At 39.2% G+C, this 13,949-nt stretch overlaps 1 protein-coding gene across 5 annotated transcripts in view; it reads right to left on the bottom strand.

Annotated features, from left to right (window-relative positions):
* Positions 1 to 13,949, bottom strand: part of hecw2a (HECT, C2 and WW domain containing E3 ubiquitin protein ligase 2a) — a 291,027-nt gene that overhangs the window by 120,425 nt on the left and 156,653 nt on the right. For all 5 annotated transcript variants that reach the window (XM_048599375.1, XM_048599376.1, XM_048599374.1 and 2 more), the window contains exons 5-8: positions 13,608 to 13,683; positions 9,089 to 9,258; positions 8,827 to 8,969; positions 942 to 1,042 (exon numbers count right to left, since the gene is read on the bottom strand). In XM_048599375.1, coding sequence (XP_048455332.1) covers positions 942 to 1,042; positions 8,827 to 8,969; positions 9,089 to 9,258; positions 13,608 to 13,683 — 490 coding nt within the window. The remainder of the gene's footprint in view (positions 1 to 941; positions 1,043 to 8,826; positions 8,970 to 9,088; positions 9,259 to 13,607; positions 13,684 to 13,949) is intronic.

Here is a 13,949-nt window from a genome sequence, read left to right as displayed (position 1 = left end):
GATGCTGCTTGGCCTGCTGTGTTCATCCAGCCCTGCACCTTGTTGTCTCGGATTCTCCAGCATCTGCAGTTCCTACTATCTCTGATTCAATTATAGTGCATACTGAGTGAGTTTGCATTGACAGTGTAAGGAAGTAGGTGGTGGCTGAGATTGTATGAGAGGGTAAGAACATGAGGATTCGGTATGGGGAGTGTGTATGAAGGAGGTGGGGTGTGAGAACTGCAGGTTTCTTTCCGTTTTACTGCTTTCCTTTCAGCACTGTGTCAAAGTCAACACTACATGTCCCACTCTCAGTGGCTCATGATGTTACCTGTCCTTGGAGGACTGACACGTGCGCAATCCACAAAATAGCTTCTCTCTTTGTCTCTTCATCTTTTGTATCAGAATTACATGAACCATTATTTTCTAAATGTGATATGCATCATTTTGTATTCAGAAATTGGTCCCTTGTCAAAGTGAAAATTGCACTGCATTGCATCTAACAATCATGTAGAAAATTACAGCATATCTATTTTTCCTTATATAGGATATGACACAAAGTTAAAAGACGAAACTAATTAGTAAAAGTACACTGTAAGACTCTGATGGTGTGTAACAATGTACATTTACAAATCTTGTCCTGAATAGTACAGGGGTTTAAGCAATCGGAAGTCAAATGCAAAACTGTTTTCAAAGCTTATAAAGCGAGTATGCTTTGTGAATAGTTTTGCATACATTTCCAAAGAGCACAACAAACATATAAGAATAATACAAACATATGGAAAAGAACTCAGTATACATCACACATAATCCTCCAATCCATGGGACCTCACGTTAGTTAGGTTCAATAACAGCATGATGTAACTAACAGGAAATTCTGCAGGTCAGTCAGGACTAGGTCGAACTTAAAAACCAAACTGAACTGTGAATTACTGTTCCAGTAAGATGCATCTTTTCCTTACCTTCATGAAGAGATGATGTGAGCTCGACTTTGAACTGGAGCTGACCGCTGACATGGTCAGTAGGAAGTCTTCTGCACAGGTTATAGTTTACAATCTGGTCACTGCAACAAGAAATAGTGCAATATAACTCACTTTTAAAACATAACATAGTATGGAAACATTAAAGATCTAATTTCTAGTAATTCATAACCATTTTTATTTTATACACAGTAATTTGTTTCCTCGTCGAAATCGAAAGAATACTAACCTCAGTTAACTTGCTTTAACGAATGTGTTACAGCTCAAGGAAGCTAACTATATCGCATTAGTCATTGTCTTAACAGTGATGGATATTCAGATGTTTCATCTTCACCCCATTACTCAGTGGAAATTTATTTTCTTTCAAATTGGCTAATCATGTCCAAACTTGACACAAATGCTAAAAGAAGGAACTTAATTGTTCACCTCCACAGAAGTATGCCTGTACGAACTGACTGATGAAGGATGTGGATGTCTCATTGTTAGTCTTCTCTTAAAAATTATTTGCACTTATGCACACACAATGCAGACACCTTAACTCCAGGTATTTTAGTTTCTTCGCCAATTGGAGTTTAGCTATTGTAAATGAGAAATAAAAGGATAGCACCAAGAAACCTAGGACTCAAGTAGGCCTATTTGTTCTTCGAAGCAACAAATCCATGGCTCATCTGGCTATGGTCTCAACTCCACCATCCTGTCTGCAACCGCCCCCAACCATAACCCAACAACCTAACTAATTTCACCATGCTAAATTCAATGATCCAGCATATTCAACTTTCTGGGAAGTAAATTCCAATAAAAATGGCACTCAGAGAGAAAGAATTTCTGTCTTCAACTATGTTTCCTTGTTCGAGTCTCTCCCACATCTTCCGGGCATCCACCCTATCCAATCCCTTTAGGATTTTACATATTTCAGTGAGTAAATGCCCACCTGTTCAACCTTTCTTCATTAGATAAGACCTTTATCCCAGATTGAGTCTAGTGAATGGATCCCAGTTCTCTGAACTGCTTCTAATATAATTACATGTATTTAGTTTAAATAAGGAGACCAAAACCATAAATGGTACTTCAGATGCAGTCTTACTAAGGCACTATACAGTGCAATAAAACATGCCTACTTCTATATTTCATTTCCCTTGCAATAAACAACATTCTGTGTGTGTCTTCAGAATAACTTGCTTCTCCTGCACACTTACCTTTTGTGACTGATGAAATAGAATTCCAAGATCCTTCTGGAGCACTGGATTCTGCCAATTCCAAATAAATGTTAACCAAAAGAACTGCAGATGCTGTAAGTCTGTGGAAGGGTCAACAGACCCGAAATGTTAATTTTGATTTTTCTTCATAGATGCTGTCAGACCTGCTGAGCTTTCCCAGCAACTTTTGTTTTTGTTCCAAATAAATGTTGTTTTCCATTAAAAACTGAAAGAACTGCGGATGCTGTAAATCAGGAACAAAAACAAAGTTGCTGGAAAAGCTCAGCAGGTCTGGCAGCATCTGTGAAGGTAAAAACAGAGTTTACGTTTCGGGTCCGGTGACCCTTCCTCAGAACTGATTGTGGCTGGGAAAACGTCAGTTAATATGCAGAACATAGGGAGGGGGATGGGGTAGAGAGTAAACGATAGGTTAGAGCCTAAAGAAAGAGAAGACCAGTTGGACAGACAAAGAGTTGATAACGATCAGGCTGCATTTATAACAGCAATTCTAAAAAATGTTGTAATTGGAGAAGGGAACTTTGTTGTTGTTGTTGTTGTTGTTGTTGTTGTTGTTGTTGTTTTCCATTCTTTTGCCAAAGTGGACAAGTTCCCCACGTTATACTCCACCTGTAACATAACTGCCCATTCAATTAATCTATCTACAATCCCTACTTCCTCTTGACAACTTATTTCCCTATCTATCCTAGTGTCGCCCGAAAATTCAACTTCCGCATGTTTGATCCCCTCATCCAAATCATTGATTCTAGATTGTAATTAGTTGGGGATCCACCACTGATCCCGTTGGTTACAGCTTGACAACCAACAAAGACCCATGTTTCAACTCCTTGCTTCCTATTAATTAACCAGTCTTTTATTCAAACTAATATATTAACCCTTACACAAAGCGCCCCTATCTTGTGTAGCGGCAATGGATGAAATATTAAATATTTTATAGACATCCTAGTCACCTTCCTTGTTACTGCCCAAATAAAATAATCAGTTAGTCAGACACCATTTCCCTTCCACTAAGCCATGTTGACGCTAATTGAATATGTATGATTTTCCAGGTATCCTGCTTTACCTCTTTAATAATTCATTTTAGTAATTTTGCTATAACTGCTGCTGGGCTAACTCGTTGTTAGTTTCCTGCTTCTTGCCTTCCTCCTCTCTTGAATGAAGGTATTACAGTAGCTGTTCTCCAGTCCGCTGGGACCCTTCCAAAATGTAAGAAATTTTGGAAAGTCATAACCATTGTATCCCTGCTGTTATTTCCCATTAGATCCTAGGATGCAGGCCATCTGGTCCTACAAACTTATCAACCTTAGGTCTAGGACCCTGACCTGAAACATCAACTTTCCTGCCCCTCTGATGCTGCTTGGCCTGCTCCAGCTCCACACTGTGTTATCTCTGACTCCAGCATCTGCAGTTCCTACTATCTCTTTAGACAGAAATGTGTTTTTAACCAATTTTCTTGTGAATCAGTGTTTGGAGTTATCCCAAGGAGTAAACTTTTATATTTTCATTATAAACTGCATGTGTTAACCAATTCTGCATCATTATGGAATAAGGTTTGTTTTATAATACATTAATAATGTTGTATTTTTAAAGAACTGGTTCATGGAATTTTTACTCTAAATTTAAAGCATACAATAGGTCATATCATAAACTAACAAAACATTTAAATTTATGTGTGACCTGTGGAATAGTAGGCATAGGGAAAAAAAAACAATGCACTCCTCCAGTTTTGGTCATAACCTAAAACTGGAGCTTTCAGGATGATACCCTGTGCAGACAGCATGCAGTTGGAAGTAGGAAAGTAGTATTTGGAGAAGGATAAAGGTAAGACACCAGGGCCAGGAACTTACACTTTTTTACGAAGTACAAGTTTTTTTTCACAGGGATCCTCACTGCAGAGCCCAGTGAAATATAAGATTCTGCTCCAAGTTTATTGTGCATGATTAAACCAAAAGTATATCAAAAAAAAGGCAGTTGGAGCTAAGATTTTTCTACAGATGTAAGATTTATCCCTGAATGATATACAAACTCATTCAAGTAACCAAGTCCAGGCTAATTGAATTGCAAGAAATTTAGAATGAGAGTTAAAATGAAGGAGCTAGGAAAACATACATAATTGATGTTATAAAGCTATTATGAAATTGGAAGAACAGCAAAACAAACCACGTCATAAGTCTGAATTTTGGGTAGCTTAATGGTTAGCACTGCTGCCTCACAGGTCCCAAGGTTTGATTCCAGCCTTGGGAAGCTGTCTATGTGTAGTTTGCACATTCTCCCTGTGTCTATGTGGGTTTCCTCCGGGTGCTCTGGCTTCCTCCCACTGTCGGAAGATTTGCAGGTTAGGTAGATTAGTCATGCTAAATTGTCCATAGTGTCAAAGGATGTGCACGCTAGGCGGGTGAGCCGTGGGAAATACAGGGTTACAGGGTTAGGGTACGGGGATAGGTTTGGGTGGGATGCTCTTCGGAGATTCAGTGTGGACTCGATGGGCTGAATGGCCACACTGTAGGGATTCTATGATTCTAAGTCAGCAAGAATATCATTGCAGAAAATTAAATGGACAAACTTAAACGAGAACAGGAATAGAGAATTAAAACTGAGAAAACTTGAACTTTAAAGTGTAGAAAAAGAAAAACAGCATTTAAGCAAGAGAAACAGACAAAGAAAGAGAGGGCAGAGATTTATAGAAAGAATACCAACTTAACTAAAAAAGAGAGGCCTTTAACTTCAGGAAACGTTCTGGCGAAAAAAGATCTAAGAACAATCCAAGATCCAAAATCTGTGCAAGCCTTCCCAAAATTTTATGCATGGGAAGCTAAGGCACTTTTCATTTATTTTGAAAAGAGGTGGCCAAAAGAAAACTGGAAATATGTTATGCCAAGCAAGTTGACAGACGGAGTTTATGAGGTTTTATGCTTTGTTTTCAGATGATACTTCTTGAGATTATAAAGTGACAAAACAGTGACTTGCAGTATGTATGTATAACCGGAGTCCCTGGCGCTGTGAGGTAACAGTGCTAACCACTGAGCCACCATGCCACCCATTCATAAGACATTCAGTTGTATGCAAATAATGTACCACACATAATATAAATTTGAAAGACAAATTAAAAAATTAAACCAAAAATAAGTGATTAAGTTCGGAACAAGTTCTGTATTCTCACTTATTTTTGGGAGCAGATGTAAGAGGCATTTTTTAGCACACACGTAAATAGGTAGCCCCAATCATATATTTAAGTAAACTGCCACCAGGATGGATCCACATCCCATGCCAGAATAGACAAAAATCATTTGGGATCATTGGCAGGGACCATTACAATCAGGTACAGGGCTATTAAGGAAAGATTGCCTCTGCTAAGGGATCCACAAAATATGGGTGTAAAGATAAGGAAGGCATTAAGAAGTTCAGAAAACTTGTGAAAGCCATACCAGAACTACTGGACAAACAGATGCTTGGCAGTGTCCTATAATGCAATAACCAAATAAGGCCACAGAAGAAGTCAGCAGAAAACTGGAGAAAATAGCTGGGACAAAGACATATACTGAAAGACACAGCAAGTTTGTAGTCATGAGGGACTCCATGCTGAAGAAGCTGAATATGCATGTGTTGTAATTTAAATATCAAAAAGATAGTGAGTCCTCCATCCAGATCTATGCCAGTCTACTTTGGGGAAAGTTTCGAACAGAAGAAACCAAGTACTGCCCCATGAGTCAAAAGTAACCTCAGTGCTTAATTTCCTGTTCCAAAAATAGCAATCAGGCAGAAACAAGTGAAAGTTAAAACAGCCACTGCATTCAGTGCCACTAGTATGAAGCTACAGGCTTTGATATGAATGAGCAATTGCTAGTTTGACTGCGAGAGTGTGTTTCTCCTGGTCATCCGGAATCATGTGAAAGCTGCAATACAGCAGCTTCCCCACATTAAAAGACTCTATGCACAGGTTCTTGCCAAGAGCAAGCAAGTATACACACACACGTATACACACACACACACACACACACACACACACACACACACATATTTACTGTCCCCAAATTAAATGTCCCTATTTGGCACAGTGCTACGTTTAGGTTGCTCTTGCTCAGTGCAGCCCCTGCTCTTATCCACGAAAGCTGCAAGGACTTTAAATCTGTTGGACAATTGCAAGGGCTAAGGTCCTTCAAATGCTACTTTCTGAATCCATGTACTGCCTGTCACACCATCCTGCATTTGCCTTTACTCACTACAAGTCAATCCCAAATTGAATTAACAAAGCAAAATGCATAAGAGCAGTAACAAACTACAAATTACTTGAGTCAACATGGGTGTGATGCTGTCTCGTCTTCAACGCATACTCCAACAAATAACACACCCTGTTGGGAGCCCAAGTTCAGGGAATTTACTTTTACTGATATATTAAAAGGTCAAATGAGGTGTAGTACTTGAAATAGCCACTGGAGGGTGCAATTGTTCCAATGTAAGAGCTTATGCTGTTAACTTTGTGATTTCTCACAAATGTATACCCATTAATTTGATGAAATTCTCCATTTAAATCAACTCTTGATTTCAACATTTCTTTATTCTAGTTTTAGTATATGAATTATAGTTCACCTGCTCAGACTGGCAATTCAAAAGAATGCCCATGATTAGGCTGTACCTCTTATGAATGAATGGCTCTTCTCTCCACAAACCTCTGAAATTGTACGAGGAAATAAATGACGCAAACCTTCTGAGAGCAGCAGTGGGAAATGGTGAACTGTTCACTGCTGTCACGTATCAAGACCAAGAATGTCCCACACAGTATTTACTAGGAAGATATTGAAAAATCTGATGGGGAGAGTTACACTGTCAGAGTCCCTCCAGGAATGTCCCCAACACTGATCATAGCATCCGAGACTTGGGCTCTATGCCCTGTACCTACCCAGAAATTTACCCCAAGACAGTTCCTCTGTTAATCACAGCTTTAATACCTGGATCAACAGTGGTCAACAATGCAGGCTGTGTCAGGTAGGCCTCAAGTTTATTTATAGCTAAATCTGAACAATTAACCCCTGCACCTGCTCATATCCCCCATATATCCCATTCCACCAAAACCCTGTCACCACCCATTATCCATTTTGGCTTGACAAGCACTCTTATAAAAGCTGAAATAAATACAAGAGCAAAATTTTGACTTTGTCAGTGCAATTCAAATAGCCTTCATCCAAACCTTAGTGCCTAATTGATTGCTTCTATTTAATAAAAGAGGTCATTTAACTCTGTTCAATTTTAACACAGATAAAAATAATCAAAAAAGTGTTTACAAAAATTAGGAATTGTTACTGACCAGAAATGCACAACAGTATATTAAAAGTCTTTGAATGGTTAGAAATGTTTAAAAAAAAACTCATGATAATATGGCAAGCATGCTGAACCTTAAAAAGAGTTATTTAAGGTGGCAACATGAAAAGAGGCATGGCCTCACCCCTCCTTCACCTTGCTGGGCCTCCTTGTGAATCCCTGCCACTATTCCTCACTCCAACAACCAAAAGAGGTAAGGCTACATATTTAAATGCATCCAACAGTCACAGAGTCATACGGTCAAACAGCACAGGAACAGACCCTTCAACCCAACATGTCCACACTGACCAAGTTTCCCAAACTAAACTAGTCCCATTTGCATGCATTTGGCACATATCCCTCTAAACTTTTCCTATTCCAATACCTGTCCAAATATCTCTTGAATGTTGTAACTGTACCTGCATCAATCACTTACTCTGGAAGTTCACTCCACATACCGACCACCCTCCGTGTACAGAAGTTGCCCCTCAGGTCCCTTTTAAATCTTTCTCCTCTCACCCTAAAATTATGCCCTTTTAGTTTTGAATTCCCCAACCCTCACTAGAAGTTCTGGGCAAATGTAAATGCACAAATATTGGGGGTAGTGGGAGATGGGTGGCATTGGTCTCACTCAAACAGTCTCACTCATTGCAGACAGTTGGATTTGGGTGGTATAGCAGTAACGTTATTAAACTAGTAAGTTCAATATCTGAACCGATAACCCAGAGAATACGAATATAAGTTCCACTGTAGCAGTTTCAGAGTTGGAATTCAAATTTAAAAGATCTGGAAATGAAAGGTTGATATCTGCAGAAGCTCCAATGAATAAGGATCAACTTCTCAAGTCTCTCCTAATTAACTTGGTGACCCTGGCAATAATCTCACAAATTTACACTACACAATTTCCATTACTTCTATAATTTTCCCACAGTGGAGCCCCAAAAATCTCAGTTCCTCCAGATCATGGTCACCCATGATTATCTCCAGACTGGGTAACCAAGTCATCAGACCCATTGACAAAACATATATGAAAGAGAAGGGAACTAGGACAAAGAGATCCATAAAACAAAACATAAATACAGCTTGTTGTCAAAGGAGAAGTAAATCAATACAATTATTCTCTATGGATTTTTTTCTAATATTTCTCTTCCTTTTCTAGCAGACTGACAGTGAAGCACAATAACCCTCCCACATCTATAAGAAATCAAATTTAGCATTTATAAGTGACAATACAGCACTGACACCACCTATCAAACTTAATATATTACATTTTTCAAGCATTCCATTGAAAAGAGAAAATAATGAGAGAAACATCAAACTGACAGTGAAGCACTTTGTGAAGTTCATTGATGTATTACCCTATTGCATGTCTCTCCAAAAGACGTTGTACCGGTATGGTTAATTTGCCCAGGAAGCGCTTTATGATGGGACGACTCTTAGCAAACTTGTCTTTAACATCAATTTCAAGTACATCTGTGAGAAGGGCTACAAAAGAGTACTTCTGTAAAATAGAAAAATGTGCATCACATTAATTGCACTTAGCGCTCCCAGTGCACTTTGTCAACACCCATTTGCTTCAGGCACAATCTACTCTGTGTTATTGATAGCAGCACATTTTACCTCTCCTTGCCAAATAGGGTTTGTTGTGTTCGCCACTATTGTCGATCGCTTCTCTTGTCCATGATGAGCAAATGTAGGAAAAGTGTTCTTCTTCCCAGGCTGAATGGACATCTTTAGATATGGATCTGGATTGAAAAACATTCCCTTCTTGAGCCCTACGGCTCTGATATCTGTTTGGAAGAATGAGATTACCACGTTACAAACATAGCACAATTTCAATGTTAGATCCTGAAGTGGTCATAAGTCCCCAGATAGTGCTGGACTGGGCAGCAAATGCCAGCCTCTTGTGACAAGTCTAATGGGGAGCAGTAGCAACAGGAATTTATCAGATACACTCTATTTATAAACCCATACAATAGATAACATGCCAAATATTTTTCCAAATTCTAACTGTTCCTCCAAACAATTTTGTTGCTGTTCTCATGTGTGTTGGATGCATCCAGTTATTTCCAACTCATTTCTTTAAAAAAAAACTGCATTGCCAGTGTCCTTTCTTTTCAATTTTCTCTTTGATAATGCCTTGAGAACACTGGAAAGATCCAGATTATTCCAACACCATTACTGTGGGTATTTTTGTTATTTCTCATTCAGGTTCATTTTGTAAAGATCTCTCTGCAAAGTGTCCTTGGCTCAGGATGCAAATTGCAAAATTAGACATGGAGATGTACACACCTGGTTTAAGATGTAAAACATATAGTAATTAAAGTATTATAAGTTATCTTCTGACGCCACACCCTATGAAGTATCAGCTTTAGTGTGTATGTAAATACCAAGCAATATGCATACAGATTTGTCCCACATTGCATCTTGCAATTCTATTTAAGCTCCCTCTCTCAAAATGTTGCTTCCATATGAAATTGGCAAATAATTAGTTAGCTTGGCCTTTGCAATATGGCTTATAAACCTAAGTGGTATATTTCGGTATTAGTTTCAAAGCATCCTCTGTCTTTACTTGACTACTAAGCTTGTTTGAATTTTGATTAGTGCATCTTTTTGTTGCAATTAGGCCTATTGTTTAAATCATTTTTTATTTGCAACTCTTTACTTTAAACAATAGATTTGGTTCAAGGCGTTGATTCACTTCAGCAACCAAATTATTGGGATTTGCTTTCATTGATCTAAAATATGAAGGAGAGAGAACTTGCATTTTTATGCAGCCCCTTTCATTAAATCAGGATGTGTCAAACCAATTATGAACAAAAACAGAAATTGCTAGAGAAACTTGGCTGGTCTGGCACCATCTGTAGAAAGAAAGCAAAGTTAACATTTTGGGTCCAGTGACCCTTCTTCGGAACTGATTATAACTAGAAAAAAGGTTGGTCTATATGCAAAGATGGGGTGGAGGGAGGGGGGAAGGAGTAAACGAGAGGAGGAGATGGAGCCCAGAGACAGAAAAACAGTAGAGCAGACAAGGGAATGGGTAAAGATCAGCCTGGGAAAATGAATAGCTGCTAATGGGGACTGTTAGTGGCTTACAAGAGATTGGTTGTAGTAGCAGCCCAAATGATGATAAGGCCTGGTGTATGGGGGTTGAGGTAAAGACACGGAAAAAGGCGCTCTGGCCCTAAAATTATTGAACTCAATATGGATCCCTGAAGCCTGTAGGGTCCCAAAGCAAAAACATGAGATTTTGTTCTTCCAGCTTGCACTGCGCTTTGCTGGAGCACTGCAGCAAGCCTGAGACAGAGATGTTGGCCAAGGAACAGGGTGGTGCTTTGAAGTAGCGGGCAACCAGAAGTTCAGGGTCATTTCTGTAGACAGAACACAGGCATTCTGTAAAGTGGTCACTTAGTCTGTCCAATTAAGAACCCTTGGAGTACTGTTACTTTTGTAATGTAGGTAACTGTGCAAGATCCCACAAACAGCAATGAGATACTTTCTTTGAGAAAACTCAGCAGTACCCATGCCTTGATCTGCTGCAACTAAGTCTATGAATTGTGGTTCTCCAATAGCCTCTTGCCTCGTGGTTCTCCTTTCATGGATTCTATACTGTCTTCGTTCACAAGTGCATCAGGTATTTGCACCCAGACTCCACTGTCCTCCTTGGGCTGCTGCTGTGCTGAGTCCCTCGTATCCTTAGTTTGTTCCTTACTTAGTGAAAGGCCGTTCATCAGTAATACTGTGAACTCTCTTTTTAAATTAAGATATACGTTGTAATAAATACAGCTCTCGAGTACAGTGTTTCTCTACTGCTCCTCTTTGAGTCTCGATCACATGTTTATCTCTGCTCTGCTGATGTCACAGTAATATCATCATTTACATCATCACCATCATCAATCTATTCACATCCCATGACGCTAAAATAATGATTGTTTATTTTGCTGAATTGAGTTGTTCCATTAGTTGAGGAATAAATATTGGCCAGGACCCAGGGACAATTTCCTGCACTTCTTCAAATAGTGCCTTTTATATCTACCAAAGCAAAGGAGGAAGATCAGTTAAAGGGATACAGGAAAGACTGGAGCGATTATACTTGGGGCATTATGGCACATTCATCCCTTACTTCAGGACCTGCTTTTACAGACCCATATAAATCTCCCTTGATATTGTGGAGAAAAACAGTCTTCATCGCCAATTTACAAGAGAAACTCTTACAACACCATCTTCCTGAGACAAACTTGTAGACAACTTCTACCTCAGGGATTACTCTTCTCAATGAATACGAAAATCAAAATTGCCAAACACACCCATGTTGGGGTGATTATTCATGATGCAGTTTGGCTGCCACGCATACACAGACTTGCACAGTGATGTTACCGTGCTGTGACAGGACAGGCTGCATTGCACACTGCAGCCAGCTGTTCAAAAGGTTCATGTTCCAGATCTGAAAACATCACCTGCACTGGATGCACTCCTCATCTAAGTTATCAACTCATGTTCAATAACTGCAAACACTTTTAAAATGTGTACAGCTACATTTGTACTTGCAAATTTCTGTGATAGATATTCAGCATGTCTCAGGACATTTCCTTGTGCTAGGCCATTCATGGTGCTAACATACTCTTCCTCCAGAAAGCAAAGCAAAATTGTAGAACTCTGACTTCCTACCCCACCATCAAATAGTGCTTGCAAGAAACAATGTATTCTGTTTGTCAGGTTGTGAGAAGCTCTGTTTGTAATTGGAAAATAAGAACAGTTGATAACAGTTGACAAAAAGACAACTGCTTCACATTTCCTTGCCCCCCTCCATTCTGTGATGTCAGGTAATCCAGTGTGGACTCTTCCAAAAGAGTGAGGCCCTGGAATTTCAGTGTCTGAACCCAGTTGGTCCCTTAAGTTTTGATTCTGCCTTTTACTGCAAGCAGAGTTTGCAAGTTTGGAATTTTACAATTACCTATTTCATACACATGCCTAGGTCCTGTTTTGTATGGATTGCTCCCAGCACAGCCAATCCATTTTCAACCATTTATACTTCTCTTTGGCATCCTATCTGGCATTTATCTCTATCTTGGCTTATCTTCAGCTATCTCCTTGCTTGCCTATCCCTCTCTCTCTGTGGACCCCATCTCCATGCACTTTATTCACTCTCCCCACCCTGTCATCAGCATAAGATAATACCCTTTCCAAGTTATTTTCTGCTCCAACAAAAGATCACTGGAGTCATACAATCATCAGAAAATCCCTACAGTGTGGAAACAGGCCACCTGGCCAAACAAGTCTATACCAACTCTCACTCAGCTACCCTATCACTGCATCTCCCACGGCTAATCCATCTAACCTACACATATGGGCAATTTAGCATGGCCAATCTGTCTAACTTGCACATCTTTGGGCTGTGGGCAGAAACCAGAGCACCCGCAGGAAACCCACACAGACACGGGGAGAATGTGCAAATTCCACACATTCACCCAAGGCTGGAATTGAACCCGGATCCCTGGCGCTGTGAGGTAGCAGTACTAACCACTAAGCCACCATGCCACTCACCAAAATGTCAACTCTGTTTTTCTCTCTATAGATGCTGACAAATCTGCTGAGTTTCTCCAGTACTTTCAGCTTTTATTATTGTGTTAAATTTCTTGAATGTCATTAGAGTTGCACTCATCCAAATGGCAAATATTCCAAGACACTCCTGGCTTGTGCCTTGTAGGTGATGTACAAGATTTTGGTGATTCAAGAGGTAAGTAACTCACCTCTAGACCATGACCTGCTCCTGTAGCCACAGTATTTATATGGCTGGTCCATTTCAATTTCTGGTCAATGCTAACCCAAGACATTGATAGTAGAGGATTTAATGATGTTAATGCCATTAAATGTTAAAGGGAGGCAGTTAGATTCTGGCTTGTTGGAAATGATCACATGTACATGTTCCTTGTCATTTATCGGCCCATGCCTTTATGTTGTCCAGGCCTTGCTGCATTAAAGTGTTTCTCACAAATCCATGATGTGTAAACACAATAATAAAGTATTAAAACAGCAGTTAGAAAAATCAATTGAAAATGTTTAAAATACACAATGATAACATGCAAATGATCTTTATTATCAAACAGTCTGTTGAATTTGGAATGAAGGTGCATCTTACCCAATAATATGAACTTGACAAGTTTTCGACTGACCTGACCATCAGATCCACCTTCCCCCAGTTCACTTCCTCCAGCCTGTAAAATAAATATATCATTATCTCTTGGCCTATATAAAAGAGAGTTATTAATATATCCATTATTGTCAGTCACTGCATTTTAGAATTTTTTCAAACTATGAGCTGAGTATATGAATAATATACTTTAATATCTGGAAACAATTTTGGTATCATAAAACTCTGCAAGGTATCAAATTGCGATAGAAATATATTGCTATTTACTCTCATTTTATTCAGATTTACTCAGAATATCTATTCATTCTGAATCTCAAATCTCTGCAAATT

This window comes from Rhincodon typus, chromosome 7 (genome assembly GCF_021869965.1).
Source record: "Rhincodon typus isolate 14 chromosome 7, sRhiTyp1.1, whole genome shotgun sequence".
Taxonomy (NCBI): Eukaryota; Metazoa; Chordata; class Chondrichthyes; order Orectolobiformes; family Rhincodontidae; genus Rhincodon; species Rhincodon typus.
The sequence above is the reverse complement of the archived record's forward strand: the minus strand, read 5'-3'. Positions and strand labels throughout refer to the sequence as shown.